General features: G+C 39.9%; 1 protein-coding gene across 5 annotated transcripts in view; it reads right to left on the bottom strand.

Moving 5' to 3' along the window:
* The window catches only part of Cped1 (cadherin-like and PC-esterase domain containing 1), a 270,698-nt gene that overhangs the window by 11,290 nt on the left and 242,236 nt on the right, over window positions 1–17,172 (bottom strand). For 4 of the 5 annotated variants that reach the window (XM_006505042.4, XM_006505039.4, XM_006505038.4 and 1 more), the window contains 4 exons: window positions 11,453–11,673; window positions 11,109–11,210; window positions 10,400–10,487; window positions 7,376–7,522 (listed from right to left, as the gene is read on the bottom strand). In XM_006505042.4, coding sequence (XP_006505105.1) covers window positions 7,376–7,522; window positions 10,400–10,487; window positions 11,109–11,210; window positions 11,453–11,673 — 558 coding nt within the window. Of the gene's footprint in view, window positions 1–6,995; window positions 7,256–7,375; window positions 7,523–10,399; window positions 10,488–11,108; window positions 11,211–11,452; window positions 11,674–17,172 lie in introns of those variants that run through there. The other variant, XM_011241054.3, reaches the window with a different exon arrangement.

Genomic DNA, 17,172 nt, shown 5'->3' with positions numbered 1-17,172 from the left:
AAACACAAACAGGTACAACACACATATAAGCAAAATTCATAAAAATCAGAAAATCAGAAACCCTAATATATAAGTACCAGTAAGATACAAAATGTCCAAACAAAGGCATATAGATAAAAAGCCCAAACAAAACAAAACAATTTACAAAACCACCATTGAGTTTGTTTGCATAGGCTATTTCCTGTCAGGCATGAGGACCACCTGTAAGTGTGGTTTATGTACCCAGTGAGATGCCATTGGAGAAAATTGATTTGTCCTTGGCAAGCAGTTGTCAAGAGATAGAGTCTGGATTACGGATGGGGACATGTGTCTACTTCCTCTCTCAGCCCTGAGACTGCATCTGCCTAAGACCTGAGCACGTTCCCACAGTCTATGTGGGTTCATACTTGTGTCAGTCCCGTTGACAGTCCCGTTGAGTCTGGAAGACACTATTTCCTTGGTGTCACCCATCCCTTTTGGCTCTTACAATCTTTTCTCTTTCTCTTTTGCATAGCTCCCTAAGTGCTGAGAGGAAGGGTTTGTTGAAGATATCCCATTTAGAACAGAGTGTTCCAAAGTTAGAGGTTAATAAAGCATTGTATACCCTATCGTCTTAGTAAGTCCCGAGTCTCTCATGGATGATGAATCCATCCTTACCAAGTACTGACCTCTAATCTAAATCCATTGTCACGAGACACCGATCTGTGTCTCTTCTAATCAACTTGTAGAAAACTTGAGAATATGCTCCAAGGTAATGGTAGGAGTGTGGTTATTTTATGCAGAAGGAACTATGGGGAATCAATTTCTAAAACAGAGAGGGGTGGTGCAGGAAAGGGAAAGATATGCCCTAGAACTAGAAACTGGAAGCTACAATATGAAAACATCCAAAGAATCTATCACAAATGACAAAGAAGAAGAGACACCTCCCCCACCCTGCACCAGTGACTTTGACTTCTTGCCCACCTCAGTGAAGGGAGGCGTTACTCCAACAGCCTCAACCTCATCTGTATTTTTAACTCTTGATTAGTTCTCTTGAGTAATCAAACATGATTTATGCCTTTCTCAACTAAATCCAACATCTTTCTCCCTTTGTTGCTTTTCTTTTTTTGTTAGATAAAAGGCCTCTGAAATCCCACTTCCCCCATGTGTTATATCTTTACAATTGATGGTCCTTTCCTTCCTGCTCCAGTATCTTATTATACACTTCAATGTCAGATAGGAGCTTCGCCCTGCCATATAATGAGGATTTGAAGTCCTTATCTGAAATGAAGTGTCTACCACATTTGACGTTCTGTATTGATAATTTTTTTTTTTTTACTCTGGCTTTCCAGGACCTGTACAAATGATACTCCAGCTCTGTTTCTAACCATTCCTGCTCTAAATTTACATGATCATGTTTCCCCAAGCCTTTCCTGATCTATTTTTATGGCTTCAACTATTGCCTATTTACTGATGACTCCCGATCCTACCTCTAGTCTCAACCTGCCCCTTGATCTTCATACCTGTGTCTCCAACTGCCCGCTCGTTCACTCAGAACACCACCTGGATGTCCTGCAGGCATCTCAAAGGCAACATGTTGAGAACAGAGCTCGTCACCGTTTCCCCAAGCTGATCCCTTCTCAGTTCTTCTTTGTCTCACTTGATGCCTCAGCTCTCTAATCAGTCATGCAAGTTAGGAATCCCCTTTGATTCTTCCCACGCCTTCATTCCACAGATAAAACCTATAGATTATGCTTTTTAAAAATAGCTTGTGTTCGTCCTCTTCTGTCTTAGGCTTGTCGCTTCTGTGCTCCTTGGAGTAGGAGTAGGCCTTTACCTTTCCTCATCTGACTTCTGGAGAAGTTAGCTTACATTCTTGCTTTAGTTCTCTCCCTATCCCTCCCCCACCCTCTTTGGCTATATGCCCTATCTTTTGAAAGTAGATGTATCTATTTTTATTTTATGTGCACGAGTATTTGCCTGCAGTTATGTATGTGCAGCATGAGGGCACAATCATCTAGTCAAAATCATCTAGTGAAGTTTCAGACACTTGTAAGCTACCATGTGAGTGCTGGGTGGATGCACAACTTCTCTGTAAGAACAGTTACTATTTTAACGACCTCTCTCAGGTCTTCGATCACAACTTTCAGACAAAAAATACTACCACCTCATTCGTCCCTGGAAGAGTTTCAGTTGCTGTCCACTACCTACAGGTTTAAAGGCCGAGCTTTCACTGTGATTTGGGCCGTGATTGTTTTTCTCCAGTCCCTCTTTTTCACCGATGCTCTGCCGTATCCAGAACTGCTCCTTGTTCTCTGAGAACAGCAGCTTATTTTGGAGTTTCTCTCTGTTCCATGGGGTCAGAATGGCCTACATCCTTGGGTCTTTAGCTAGGTCCAGTGTTCTACCACAATCCAACTAAACAGGGTTATTTTCTGTTTTTGTTTCTGTTTTGTTTGTTTGCTTGTTGTTTGTTTGTTTTTTAAAGAGAAGCTTCATTCAATCCTCAGACCAGGTCCTATATATCTTTTAGTGTAACCACCTTAGCCTCTATATATCATTAAAATGCTACTCTATATATTGTACTATGTGGGTTTTTATAACTTACATTTTAGTAATATGAAGCTAGGAGCAAATGTGTCTTATTTATTTTTACTTTCTACTGTTTAGCTCTAGAAATGGACTCACTAAACAAATGCTGGCTGTCTGCCTCAAAGAATAAACAAGATTGCTGTATTTGGAACAGAATATAGGACCAAGGCTTAGAAGAGTATGCACATGTAAACAGGACTTGGTATCCGATGTATTTGGGTTGTTAACTGGTAAGAAAGAATAAGCAAAATCTTTAGTTTGTAAATGGCAGGACAGTCCATACTAATGAGAACAAAAATTCAAAGAGACGTGAGTTTTGTCTTTGAGGACATATAGCTTATGAGTTTTTTTTTTTTGAGTCCTATAATGCATTCTCCAGGTGATTTCATAACAGCAGTAAAGCTCTTACAGTACTTAAGAGCATTTTAAGAGAATATTGTCATAGTAATTTACTACGAAAACTAAGATATCCCTAAAGATGTAATAGTGGTATTTATATTTAGGAGGTAACCAACACCTGTGTGATTAGAATTAAAGGCCCACTCAACAGGAGGAAAATCATGAAGGTTACTAGAAACTTAGCCAATCAATCAACTAGCACTACCTAGGGCTAGCAGAGTCACGGATCTTAGAGAAGAAACATATTACAACCACCTTACTAAACCAGTATAATTCCTAAATGCATTCTAAATACTTGTTCTTGTACTCACAGATACGCTTCTCTTTGCAGCAGATAGAGGTCATTATAAGATGCCAAAAATGGTCAAAATGCAGAGATCAACTAATCCTGTGGGCACCCAGACCAAACGGATACATCTACAACACAACCATTCACGGAAAGCTTAGGGAAGATCGTGGGAGAAGTGGGTGGGAAGATTGTAAGAGCCAAAGGACCAAGAAGTCAACTATATGATTGTGTCTCCCAGAAATGACAGGAAACCTACACCCATGACCTCAACAACATGGTTGCTTAAACAAGACCTGAACGATGACGACACAACCAGATGCACTAAAGTGGAAATAGAAAAATATCACAGGGCTCCACCCCTAGACAAAGAAGTACTCGAAACTACTGACTATAGAGAGATAAACCTTCCCGTAGGAATGAGCACCTTATTGGTCTGAGCAAGTGGCCATCTCTAGAATTATGTATATAAAACCTGCATTAAACAGACTTAGCAGGCTGCATTTATATAAGTATGCATTTATGTATATGTGACAATACTAATTAGGGGTGAGGGAGTTGTAAATTTGGAAGTGAGTGAAGGGGAGAATAGGAGAGAGGGGGTGGGGAGAGGAGAGGGGGGAGTAAATGATGTAATTATATTTAGTTTTTAAAAATTACAAAAAGCAAATACATCCTAGTAGTTGAATTCTTGGAGGTTTTTTTTTTTCCATATCGGGTATGTATTAATTTTATTTGTTCCTTTTTTTCCCTCAAAAGTTATTACTTCAGTTTTAGACAGATGAACATAAAGAGTTTGTGTGTGTATGTGTGTTATGTATGTGTATGTGTGCATATGTGGGGGAAGTGTGGTTATGTGTGCATATGAGTGTGTGTGTGTGCTTATGTGTCTCATGCACACTAGGTAAGTGACAAATATTCTATCACTGACTTACATCTTCAGCCCAAAGGTATGTTGTTTATTTTCAACACTCATTGAGCTTAGATGCTAAATCTTGAAATGTGAAGGAGAGAAAAGAATCTCTAAGCTCCATCACGTTGTTTATCCAATAGGTCAAATAATATAGACTCCTGGAGAAAAACTCTCTAACAGAACTAACACACTTTCCTCTTTCCTTTCCATGTCTACATACCAAGGCAACCCATTGGGTCTTAAGCCAGATGCTCACTGTTGCCTGAGTCAAAAGATACTGTCATATTTGCCAGACATTAAAGGTATTACAAAAGGCCTGCACAACTGATTAGACTAATTAATAGCCACCCAGCAATCGCTGTGGGTTTGCCCTTGTTGTAGCTAGGTTTGGGCTGATATTTCTGAATAGTTTCCAGGTCTCTGCTTTTCACCGAAGATGTTTGCTCTGCAAGGAACAGCACCATCTGAATCCTCTGTTGGGCAAGAGCTCCCAGGATCCCGTTTGTTGTCCTGCATAAACACTGAGAAAATAAGATTCCATTCCCACCCGTAAAAAGAAACACCTGCCTGGCCAATCAGTGAGGACTTTCGAGTCAAACTGTACACACACCATTTGGAAACAGCTTGTAGGTTCAATGGTGACAGACTATTCTCTTTTGGTGCCTTGGCGGACAAACGAGGCTTTCCGGGACCTTCACTTTCACCTGTGACAGGCAGAATTCACAGAACCAGGTTTGTTATATCTGCAGTAGAACTCTGGCCACCCAGCAACCAGATGTTAATATCTCGCTACAATGTGTATACGAGCTTCTCAAAGGTATCCTTCCCTGTACAGGAGGATTGTTTAGTTAAGTTTAAGAGGATAAAACTCGTGCACCAAAATTCTTGTCATTTCTTGTATTTTTTTTTCTTTTATTTTCAGGTCAACTTCTTCTTCTTCTTCTTCTTCTTCTTCTTCTTCTTCTTCTTCTTCTTCTTCTTCTTCTTTATTCTTCTTCTTTTTTTGCTAGTCTCATAAGACATAAACATAAAGGAAAAGATGATAATCAACAGAATATTTACAGTTTCAATATGTGACACTAAGATGTCAGTGTCATTATGACACCGAGATACCAGGACTTCAAAATGCACATAAAGAAAGATCGTGTTCATGAACAGTGGCTGAGTTTGAGAAAGATGATCACATCAACCCCGTGTTATAGCCACAAAGGCAAGTGCCCCTGGAAGCTGATTTGATCACAATCCCCAGAGCCTGAGCACGGTCCGCAGCACTCGGGAATCAGCTGACATCATCTGTGGGAGACGCGCATGGCTTGCCATCAAAACCTTAGGAATACCGTCAACAAAACACCATGTGTGTTTGATGGTTGTAGGACAATGCTATAACCTCATAAGTGAAATATTTTCCTTATTATGCTTTAATCTTTCTTTTGTGAATTAAAGAGTTTCTGCTAGAAGTAATTATAAATCAGTATTCTACTATGGGCAGCTCAAAGAATTTTTTTTTGTGTGTGTGGTTTTTATATTCCAGGACTATTAGTGTAAACGACAGGAGAGAGATGTAATATAAACGTGGGAAGGACATCTTCCGTTTATAACTGGAGCTGTGTTCTCTGTCTTTGGAGGACAATCCTTTGTTAGTCTTTCAGTGCTCTGAGGCAGAAAAAGAAAAGCACAGACCCTTCTTCAGTGTATGAACTGAAGACACATCATATAAACATAAATAAGTAAACATTTTCTAAAAGAGGTTTGAAAATGTATGCTGTTTTTCAAAGTGCTCATTTTCATTTAGTTTGGTGATGATTGGCTTGCTTTTGTGATACACCATGATCCTGGGATGGTTCATTGTGTTTTGTTTTGTTTTGTTTTGTTTTGTTTTTTCTCTTCCAAAATACTCAGGCTTGTATTTCTAAGCACGTAGTTTTTATAAATAGGACACATATTCTATGGGTGGTATATTTTCTTGTGGAAATAATTACTAGATACACAGTGTCCTATAACTTAAAATCTGTTCTGAAACAATATGGCCAAGTTTCAGGCTGATAGTTGAAAACTTAGATGTTCCCCACCATGGTTTCTGGCTCTTACTTCTCTGAGATTTAGTGTCACTGGTCACTTAAGAAGATGATGTGCATCTATTAGCAAAGCACAAAGATCAGACACTGTCTTAATGGCTTTTGAGTACTGTGAGGATCTGGGGATCAAGGTGGAGTGATGTCAGATAAATAAAACAGGATCAGAAATAAACTGCCATATGACTAGTCAACCAAGTATATTCTGGACTGTAAAAGGAACCGATCAAGAAAGAACAAATGGAGTGATTCAAGATCTGATGGGAAGGTAAATTGGGGTCCCCTTCCTCTGAGTGCCAGCAAAGTCTCCTGGGACCTGCAGTCATACAAGTGTTAATAAGAGAGCTCAGATTCCAAGTGTGGTGTGGCTGTTTCTTCTGAACTGAAGCATTCCCTCCTCAAGGGCGGTAGGAGATTGGAACAACTGAAGCAGCTAAGAAACTTACAAGACTCAAGAAGCCCAGATGGCTACAGGATTCTCAAACACTATCTCCATTAAACAGTGACACTGTTGTAGAAGACCTTGGTAGAGCTGCCGCCAGGTTGAGCTGAGTACTCTGGAATTGCAGTTTCTATGATGTATATCACCCATGTTGGGTAGGTTTTTTGTGATGTAGCTATCTTTGAGTCACACGCTCCTGTAAGTAACCTTTCCCCAATGTTTCTGGGGGAAATCTTTTTTTTTTTAATTAGGTATTTTCCTCGTTTACATTTTCAATGCTATCCCAAAGGTCCCCCATACCCATCCCCCCAATCCCCTACCCACCCACTCCCCCTTTTTGGCCCTGGCATTCCCCTGTACTGGGGCATCTAAAGTTGGCAAGTTCTGGGGGGAAATCTTAATAAACTCACTGGGATTTCAGGTGCAAAGGAGGTAGGTGTGAAGTCTTTTGAAGAAGGCAGCCCTCTTCAGACTCCCACACCTTCCTGCCTTCAACCATGCACCATCCCGAGTCTTTCATGTCTGAGCAATGACTTTTAATGCCTCATTTCATGAAGCTGGTGGTCACATAGTCTCCTCTTCATGTAATGTTTCTTATGGGAAACAAAACAGGCAATACATTAAAGTATAAGATAAATAAGCAAGCAAGCAAACAAACAAAAACCAAACCTAGCTGCCCAAAGCTACACAACTCTGAGAGCCTGTACAAATACCTCATGAAAATGGCATCCACAATTGCCCTGCAGAAATTCTTTGTGCCGTCCCATTGTGATAGTGAATGTGTCTACTACTTCATAGCCATACTTTTTGGCAGTTTCCAGAATGCTCAGATTTTCTTTATATAAGTTCCGTACTTCACCCTGTATTGCCAAACAAGAAACATAGGGTTTTTATTAACTGAGAATTATTTTATGCTTTAGTAAGTAAAAAAAAAAAACATTATGTAAATAGCATCTTCTTTTATCAAGATTGGTTGTGTTGGAGATGAATTCCATATCAATTTTTAAAATAAATACATGCTCTGTATTTCCTCAAAACATCAGCATAACCTTTAATGTATACATGATATGACAATAAATGAATATCTACAGAGATGCATAGTTTTAAATCTTTCCTTACTTGTTTATTGCTCATAAGTGTATTTACAATTCTTAAACTGAAAAATGACATACCACAAGGCAGACCTTCGTTTATTTGGATTCTCATTTAACTAAGGCACTTGAGTAGTAGCTGGCACCTGACTTTTGCTTAGCTTCTTGCTAAGGACAGAATGGAAGGGGATGCAGTGTGTGGTCAGTGCTTGTAAAACACAACGTTCTAATTGGAGAAATGGGTATATCCACAGCTAATAAATCCTTTATTGGGGGGAGGGAAACACATCTCCCCTGACAGGAAGAGTAGCTGCCAGAAGTGAAAGAGCTGCACCATCGACACCTCCAGAGAAGACTCCAGAGTAGCTCTGAGTGAGGCTTGCTACTTGGATATGGAGCATTGTGGTTTGGGGGAAGCAGTGAACTGAGGGAGGGGTCCAGCGGTTGCCCCTCTGGATCACATTCCTCCCTCCTTTCCTACTGTGTTGCTGGCTGACTGGGGTTCTAGTTCAAGTCCACCTTCTCCTGGAGGGACAGCATCACCAATTACTCTAACGCCAAGACCTTCCCATGGCCTGGTCAGTCTCTCAAACCCTGCCTTTGATCTGAGACTGTCCGTCCCCAGTCCAGCCTGCTTGTGCCTCCTTTCATATCAGACAATGTTGAACTCTGTCTTCAACGCATCGGCCATTCGGTGGCTACACCGTGGAAAGTGAATGAAATTCTTCTTCGGAGAGCAGTGCAAATGCTTCCTGTCTACGCCCCGGAACTTCCTTTTATCCTTTCTATGCATTTTTCCAGCAATCCTCTTACCCCATGAATCCTCCCAACTAACACAGGGAAGGAATCACCATCTCCTTTCCCATCTCAGAAAGGTAATAGAAGTGCTTGATTTCCCCCCCCCCCCCATTAGAAAAGGCAAACAACAGCAAGATAAAAGAAGAGGGATGCAGCAACGTGGTATGTTTTTCTCCTGTCTCTGCCGGTCTCCGCGTGCTTAATTTAATCTCACACTCAAAGAAGAGTGTTTTCTTTAAGATAATGTCAGTGAATAGAGAAACCTCATAAAGAGTTGGCCCCAGAGGAAGTGACACTACAGTCACTGCACTTGACAGGTGTTTGGAAGTTACCCAGGTGAGGAGGAGGGTGAGAAGATGATCCAGGAAGACAAAGCATTGATCTAAGCAACTGGGAGTCTCTTGAGAGCATGGCATGCTTCCTGCGTGTGTACATACAACCCTCTTCTCCTGCACATGCGTGCCTACGCTCTGCTGGGAATGAGTCTGCAAAGGAAGCCAGAGGCCCATCTTGAACAGCTCTGAGAGAATACGCTAGAGTTCAGGATGGTGTGCAGAATCACTGGCCATGGTACCCTGCTCCTTTCTGTTTTCTACCTGTCTTCTTCCCACCTTTTGCCTTTACTGTTTGTAAAGGCTGATGAGCTCGGGGGGGGGGGGGAAGCAGGTAGAATTTTAACACAGGGTCCACAATAGAGCAAGTGCAGAAGACATACCTGCTTCGATGAATGGATGGGAGCTAACACCCTGAATGTAAATGAAGGTCTCAAGTACTAGCGGCTCTAAGGAACAGTGCAATGACAGGAATGTCTGGGAGTATGCAATGTTATTTGAGTTATTTGAGTCTCTGGAAAGAATTGCAGCCTTTGAGTAACCCTAAAAGGACTCCAACTCCTAACTTACAGCAGAAAACTATCCAAGTCCCCTCTCTTGATCTGCAGTTGTCCTAAATCTTTCTATTGCCTAGAAGTTAATGTCTCAACTTCCTTTAAGTTACCCAAACCCAAGATGTCCTCACTATGCTGGATTTGGAGTGTTAACGTTGACTACAGTTCTCCTGTAATATAGGCTGCCTGGCATTCGGGAAAGCAAAGTTTCGAGGAAAGAGAGGAGGATCCCATGGTTTGTCCTTGACAAAGCTAGATGGGCAGATCACAGACACAGAAAGCAATCTTAGCCCGCTTACATCTTAAACGGACAGTGTGCTCTTGAACCATGACCTGTGCTTGCGTATACACTTGGGCTGCTCTCTGTGCTTGAGTAAGAACAGCTGCTTCTCTGACCTGAAGATATCTTTCTTTTCTGTGCTAATTTTTCTACTTAGTGCTGAGACAAATTTACTATGTTTGGGAACTGGCTAGAGGCACCTAATGCCTTTCATTTATGGCTAGCCAACTGAGGGAAAAACAATGGCCTCTCTCTCTCTCTCTCTCTCTCTCTCTCTCTCTCTCTCTCTCTCTCTCACACACACACACACACACACACACACACATTTAATATACTGTTCCCCAAGCCACTCACTGATATTGACAATTTCATATGTGGTTTCAGCATGAATCTGAAAAAGGGAAAGCCTCTTAATATAACCGCTAAAGCTTTTCATCTATGCGTTCAGTGCTTTTTAGCACAGCTTGAGGTTTTTTGTTTTTGTTTTCTCCCCTGAATGCAGCACGTTATTTATAGCACATTTATGGGCTACAGTCTTCTGGTCTGCAGGAACTGTTAGGATGTATTTGGAATCATATTGGGTCTTCTTTTCATGAAGGCTGATGGGAATTGTAGAATGCCTGTTGGGTCCTTTGCTATCAGGGATCCTAAATTCATGCAGCCTAAGAGGAAGTGGCCTTACCTGGGTTAGGAAGTGCACCCCGTCCACCGGCAGGTGAAATCCAATCCCCAATGTTTTGATGATCACTAGAATATTCAGCAAATTTTCCCTGCATAAAATGATCAGAATTTTAAAGTCACAAACGTCTGATGCATTTCTACCTGCATGTTAATGACATCAACATATATAACAGAACCGTTTTAGAATGTGGTCATCTGTATACAGGACTAAACTCCTATTTTATTGTCATATAGTATGATTTTCTGTAGACAGAATCTTGTGTGCCAATGGATATTATTTAATAATGACAATAATCTGTCTTAAATATATCAATTACTGTGTCTCATCCAAAGAATCCCTTATATAGCAATGGGGATGTTTTAGAGAAGGTTTTGAAAACTTTCAATATGCATGTATGTTCTGAGTCAAGCTCTTTCTCGGTAGTCCCTGTCTGATTTGAACTCTCTATCTTCCTATGTTAACCTCACAAATGTTTGAATTACAGGTATGTGCTACTACACCTGACTCAAAAATACATTTTGATCTTGGAGAATGTTTAAATTAGAATGTTCAATATCCTTGATTAGATGTAGAGCTATTTCAAAGTGTAAAATTTGCCTTTAAAATTTTAATTTTAAATCCTAAACCTGCCCCTTTAATAAGTCCTGGAATGGTCCTTTCGAAGAAAAGATGAAGGCATTGATCAATGACAGTGGCTACAGCAAGTTACCTCTTTAAAACCTTGTGAATAATTTGCAGGTGATTGGAATTAAGCCACTGGACACCACCAACAACCAATACCGTCTGGTCAGTATTCTCTAGGGGCTGTGATCTAAAATCCAGAAAGAAAAACAACACATGTTGCTTTAGAACAGATGGTAAACATTTTAACTGGATTGCCTCACATTTCAATGAACCATGTCTGGCTTCCTGATCACAAGACTTCCTTGTCATTTGCAGTTCGTTTTCGGCCACATTAGTGGGTATCTAAGCCTTTCAGCACATTCGATACACCGTGTGCAATTATGACCGCACAATGGTGGCATTTTGCCATTCACAGTAGTTCCATTGTACCTTTGCAAGAGATGTTCAAGTGCTTTCTCAAATGCTGGTCTCAATGAAGGCCTTATCCAGAACTGGGGATAGTAGGAGTAACTGATCGGACTCTTCCCACCATTGACACTGGGGTAGAGTTTAGTGCCATGCAGTTTCTGCCACTCCTGAAGTGTTTCATTCAGTCTCTCGATTAGATAGTACATCATCCCTCTGTTGGTGGAATCTCCTATGAAAAGAATCTGTAAAGAAAACATACCTGTTGTCATCAGGTGTTTACATGGTACATAATAAAAATATTTTATTAAGTGCTCACATAATTACACATCTAATTGAAGTATAGCCTTTAATAGCAACATCCTTAATCTCTTACATCATAACATCCACCAAACCTTTAATTTATTTCTCCTGCGTTTTTAGTAATAATGCTATCTCCTGATCAACTAATTAATGTGTGAAACTTTCCTTTCATGTTATTTCTAATTTTTCTATCTCCCTTAATATCCATCACTTTACATTCTTCTAATTGGGTAACAAGGTTCATTGATATAAAGATGCATGTTATATTGCAGAACTCTCAGGGTACTTAGGATTTTCAATCTATATTTTGTAGATGTGCAAACTCAGAACTCACTGAAGTAGCTCCATAGAAAGCATGCCATTACTCAAAAACAGACAGAAAGTTACACAAGGCTGGGGTCTTTTCGAGCAGTGCTTCCCACCTCTTTTGCAGGTCCTAGTGTCATTTGTTTTTTCAGTGATGTCTGCCATACTGCCAGAACAGCCCAGCCTCAGGCTCATCCGACCTCAAAGCTGTACTGTTGTAAACACACCGCTCACTTTTTTTTCCACTCCAATTCATTTAGCATTCTCTCATTTGCACATTCAAAATAGTATTCGATCACCATTGCCTACAGAGTCAATTCTGAACTTTTTGAATTCAGCTAACAGTGACTGAGACTTTATTGCTTAATAGTCTCTGTTCTGTGGAGATTGCCACAGATGGGGAATTTGAGACTCGGGAAGACTGGGGCCATAAATCTCATGAATAGTGAACACAAGACTCAAACCCTGACTCTGTGACTTCAAGTGCAGGTCAGTGGCCCACCTTCTTGTTGCATCTCCTTGTATTAGTGGGGCAGACCTAGGCTTTCTCAGGGAACATGATTTGTATTTGACAACATCTGTTTTTCCCTTGTGCTAATCCATCTGCCTCAGGAGTTCCTCCCTGGACAATCCCACCCGTCAAGCATCAGAACCAACGTAAATGGTGCTCCTAACAAAGGTCTCCCTCCCCTAGTGTCTCAGCTAGAGCGACTCACTCTGTGTTCTGCAAGTCCATTAAATTTTAGCTTCGTTATAGATTTTTTAGCAAAGGCTACATGACGTTATGGCTACTTGCACGTGTGTCTTTTCCACTGTATCCTATCAAGTATTTGAAAGGTAAACTTTGAAGTCTGCTTTCCCTCACAATGCCACGTGTACACAAGAAAAGTACTTAGTGAATTGAATGTAATATGACTTTTCCCATAGACAATTCCCTTTGAATGCTTTTTTAACTCATTCTTCAGTTGGTTTATTTCTCCTCTTTGAGATTTTGTTTGTCTCTTAGTGATGCACATATTTCCTGTGTCACACTTGAGACAACACACACTGCCACCAGTTCCCATATTCACACCCACAGTGGATTTACTAAGAACCTGCAAAGGCTTATATTTTCCACGGAAACCTAGAAAGTGGCTCCAGATGCAATACTGTTGTCATAAACGTGGTTGCTAAACAGAAGAACACAGCAGAGCCCTCGATAATAATCTCAGTCAAATTTCATTGGGTGATAATAGTATAGCACACTAAAATAGTGAAAGAAATCAAATGGATTCTTGCTAGGCTTTGCAAGATTTGTTTTGATGGTCTAGATTTTTAGTTACAATAAGGAGATTTATTTTTAGTGGTGGAGATTGGACCCTGACCCTCATTCCTGCTCGGTAAGCATCCAGTCACTGAACTGTCACTAGTTCTTTACCTTCCATTGTGAGACAGGGTCCGAGTGGCCCAGGTTGGCCTTGAACTTGCTGTGAGGCTCAGGCATGTCTTGAGTTTGTGAACCTATTTATTAAGTCTCACCAAAGGGCTGGAATTGCAGGTTTGTGGCACCAGGTTCAAGAGACTTCTTACTTTTCAGAGGATTTTGAGCCACCAGGAAACCTCTTCAGGAAGTAGGGATGACTCACTTCCTTCTGTAGTAGTTTCTTGGGGCTCTTTACCACAGACAGAATTCAGCTTCAACAACAGAAATGTTTCATCAACATTTCTGGAAGCTAGAAATACGCATCCAAGGGCTGACAGGATTATTTCCTTCTGGAGGACTCTTCAGCTGGTAGATGGTGGTCTTCGCTGTCTTTCTGTGGTCTTCCTCTGTACATTTGTGTCCTAATCACTTATGTAGACTCTGGCCATACTGGGTTTGGTATCTTGTTTTATTCTATTTGCCTCTTTAATGGTTTTATATATGACTTTCAGAATGTTCTGGGTTATTAGAAGGCCTTTGAAGTTCAGCATATGAATTTGATGGCAATGATACAATCCAACTCAGAACACTAAGTTAAGAATCATTGAGATAGAACCTTTTGTTATTATTCTGTTAAGATAGGGTCTCTATGAAGCCAAGACTGGCCTTTAATTCATGATCCCCTACTCTGAGTACTCTCACTGGGACACTGGAGTCTCTGTAGTGGATTGGGAACCAGTAAGAACTCCATGCAGATTGGTAGACACTGTATGCTCCCTGATTAGCAAACCAGTTCTGCTACACATTACTCTTTAATGTAGGTGGCTCTAGACGGTTGTCAAGACACAGGTCAGGGAAGAATCAGCTGGAGGGCTACTTTATCCAAATCTTTCCATTTAGGAAAGGTTAGAAATAATAAAAATCTAACTAAAACATTCAGCCATGATGTGAAGGTCGTTCTGTCAATGAAAAAACTTTGACAGAGGTAAATTGGTGTTCTTAGTAAGGAAATACATCTAACTTCAATCCTTCTGCTCATTCAGTACACAGAGCACAATTAAACAATATTATGAATTACAGGTTGGCCTTTCAGTCATGTGATTCATATTTAATCTTTATGTATTTTAGATAATTCAGTTTTGTTAAATCAACAAAGGAAATAAGTATTATTCCTTTTCTTGAAGGATAAATTTCATTTTAAAAGACATATTATTATAACAAATATCTGTATCTGCCTATTGATTTGACAAATAGTCCCCCATGAGATGCCTTACACTGCCTTACACTGATGTTCAAAGGTATTGATTGGCATAGGTAATCAAAGAGAAAAGAGTAACAATTTATAACAATAATCAACTTTGGTAATAAAATGCTAAAATAACTAACCCCTAACCTCAAATTAAAGAAAATTTAAGAACCAATGACCTTATGGGGATCTGGAAAACAAATCACTTCATGCATTGCTAAGTGCCAGGAAAGTAGACTTTTTTGGTCTTTATTCTCTTGTTATACTCTTTAATTTTTTTTAATGATTTGTTTTTAATTTATGTGTGTTGGTTTTTGCCTGCATGTATGTCTATGGGAGGGTAACAGATTCCCCGGAAATGGAAATACAAACAGTTGTGAGCTACCTTATGGGTGCTGGGAAATGAGCCCAGGTCCTCTAGAAGAGCAGCCACTAGAGTTCATAACTGCTGAGCCATCTTTCCAGACCCATTTTTCTATTATATAACTCTACAGTGACTTTAGCATTTCTGATTGGCACAAAAGTATGTCCAAACTGGTCAACTAGATAGGTTAAAATGGTTGTTTTGTTTACCTGGACCCACTGTGATTCTTAGGAGCCTCAAGGTTGATAAGCAAGGTTCTCAGGAGATAAATGTCTACCTGTCAATGAGACGAGGGGCGGCTCAACTGTGATACACAGCTGAGATGGGGGAGATGGCTAATAAGGTTTAAATCATAATGTAAATATAGCTCTACAAAATGCTTCTCTGTAAATTTTGATATAGTTATAATGAATGTTTTCCAAGTATGCATTTTAATTATATTGGCTTTCACACACAGCCAAAGTTGCTATTTGGGGTAGAAATAAACTTTAGGATGAAAATTTAAGCAACCTGTTCTCCATCACAAAAAACTAGGCAAGAAAACAAACAAACAGCTGTGCAATGGCAGATAGATTTATTCCTCTACTTTGGACAAAATGATTTGTCTCTACTGTCATCGTGGCTGGTCTCTTGCAGAAGGAGGGCATCATGATTAAGTCACTCTTAACTGGAGATGATGAAAAGAAACACTCATGCCTTCTTGTCCACCCCAATTATTGAGACTGACAAGAGACAATGAATTGTGTAATCTTTATGGAATTCATGTGTTACTAAAGGCATATTATAAGTCAGCCAAACTCCAAAAATTTAGACGCCTATGTAACTTGAAAACACTACTTAAAAATTTACATGTTAATTGATGAAATAGAATTAAAGACCCAGTCATAATTCTATACACCTAGAGACACCTGAATTTTGAAAAAGAAGAAAAAAAACCCCACATTGGAGAAAGATTAGCATGTTTAGCATGTTTAATGAATGGTGCTGGTCAAACTGGATGGATACATATAGAAGAATGAAAATAGATCCATATATATCACCCTGCACAAAATTCAACTCCAAATGGATCAGTGACTTAAATATAAGACCAGATACCCTGAACCTAGTAGAAGAAAAAGGAGGGACTAGATCTGAATTGACACAGAACATACCACTGATAGTTTCGGCATTAAGGACAATTAATTCATGAGAATTAATTAATTCGTGATTAAACAAAAAAAAATCATCACACTAAAACAAAAATAATAACCCCCCCCCCAAAAAAAAACCTTCTGTACATCAAAGGACATCACCATTTGAGCAAAGAGAAAGCCTACACAATGGAAAAAAAATCTTTACCAGTGGTACATCTGATAAAGTGTTATTATCTAGAACATGAAAGAGAAGGAGGAGGAAGAAGAGGAAGAGGAATAAGAAGGAGGAGGAGGAGGAGGAGGAGGAGGAGAAGAAGAAGAAGAATTACCACCATAACAAATCAAACAGCTAGAAAACAAATAACCCAGTTAAAATTGGTATATAGAAAAAAACAAAACAGTTTTTACAAGTTGAAACACAAATGTCTGAGAAACACTTTAAAAAGTCAACATTCTTACCCACTAGGGAAATGCAAATTAAAAACATTTTGAGATTTCATCTTACTCCAAGGATAAATAAAACAAATAACATCACATGCTTGTGGGGACACAGGGCTAGGGGAACACATGCTTTGCTGGCCGGAAAGCTAACTGAAGTAGCAAACAGGTACTGAGGAAATCAGCGTGAAAGTTCCTCAAAAATCTGAAGATTAATCAACTGCAAGATCATGCTGTACCTCCCTGAGCATACCCAAAGAACCCAAAGAACACACCAGTGGCCTGGTACTGCAGGGATATTTGCTCATTCGTGTTCATTGCCATTCTACTTATGGTGGCTAGAAATTGGAAGCATTTTAGATGTCCACCAACTAATGAGTGGATAATGAAAATGTGGTACATTTTACTGACTGGAACATTACTCACATGTTTAGAAAAGTGAAATGGATCCGTATAATCACAGAGGAGAGGTAGCTAGGAAGGGATTAGGGAGGAGGGAGAGGGAATCCTCCAAGGATGGGAAATACAATAAAATGCTATAGAGATAAAGGA

This window comes from Mus musculus, chromosome 6, assembly GCF_000001635.26.
Source record: "Mus musculus strain C57BL/6J chromosome 6, GRCm38.p6 C57BL/6J".
Classification (NCBI taxonomy): Eukaryota; Metazoa; Chordata; class Mammalia; order Rodentia; family Muridae; genus Mus; species Mus musculus.
The sequence above is the reverse complement of the archived record's forward strand: the minus strand, read 5'-3'. Positions and strand labels throughout refer to the sequence as shown.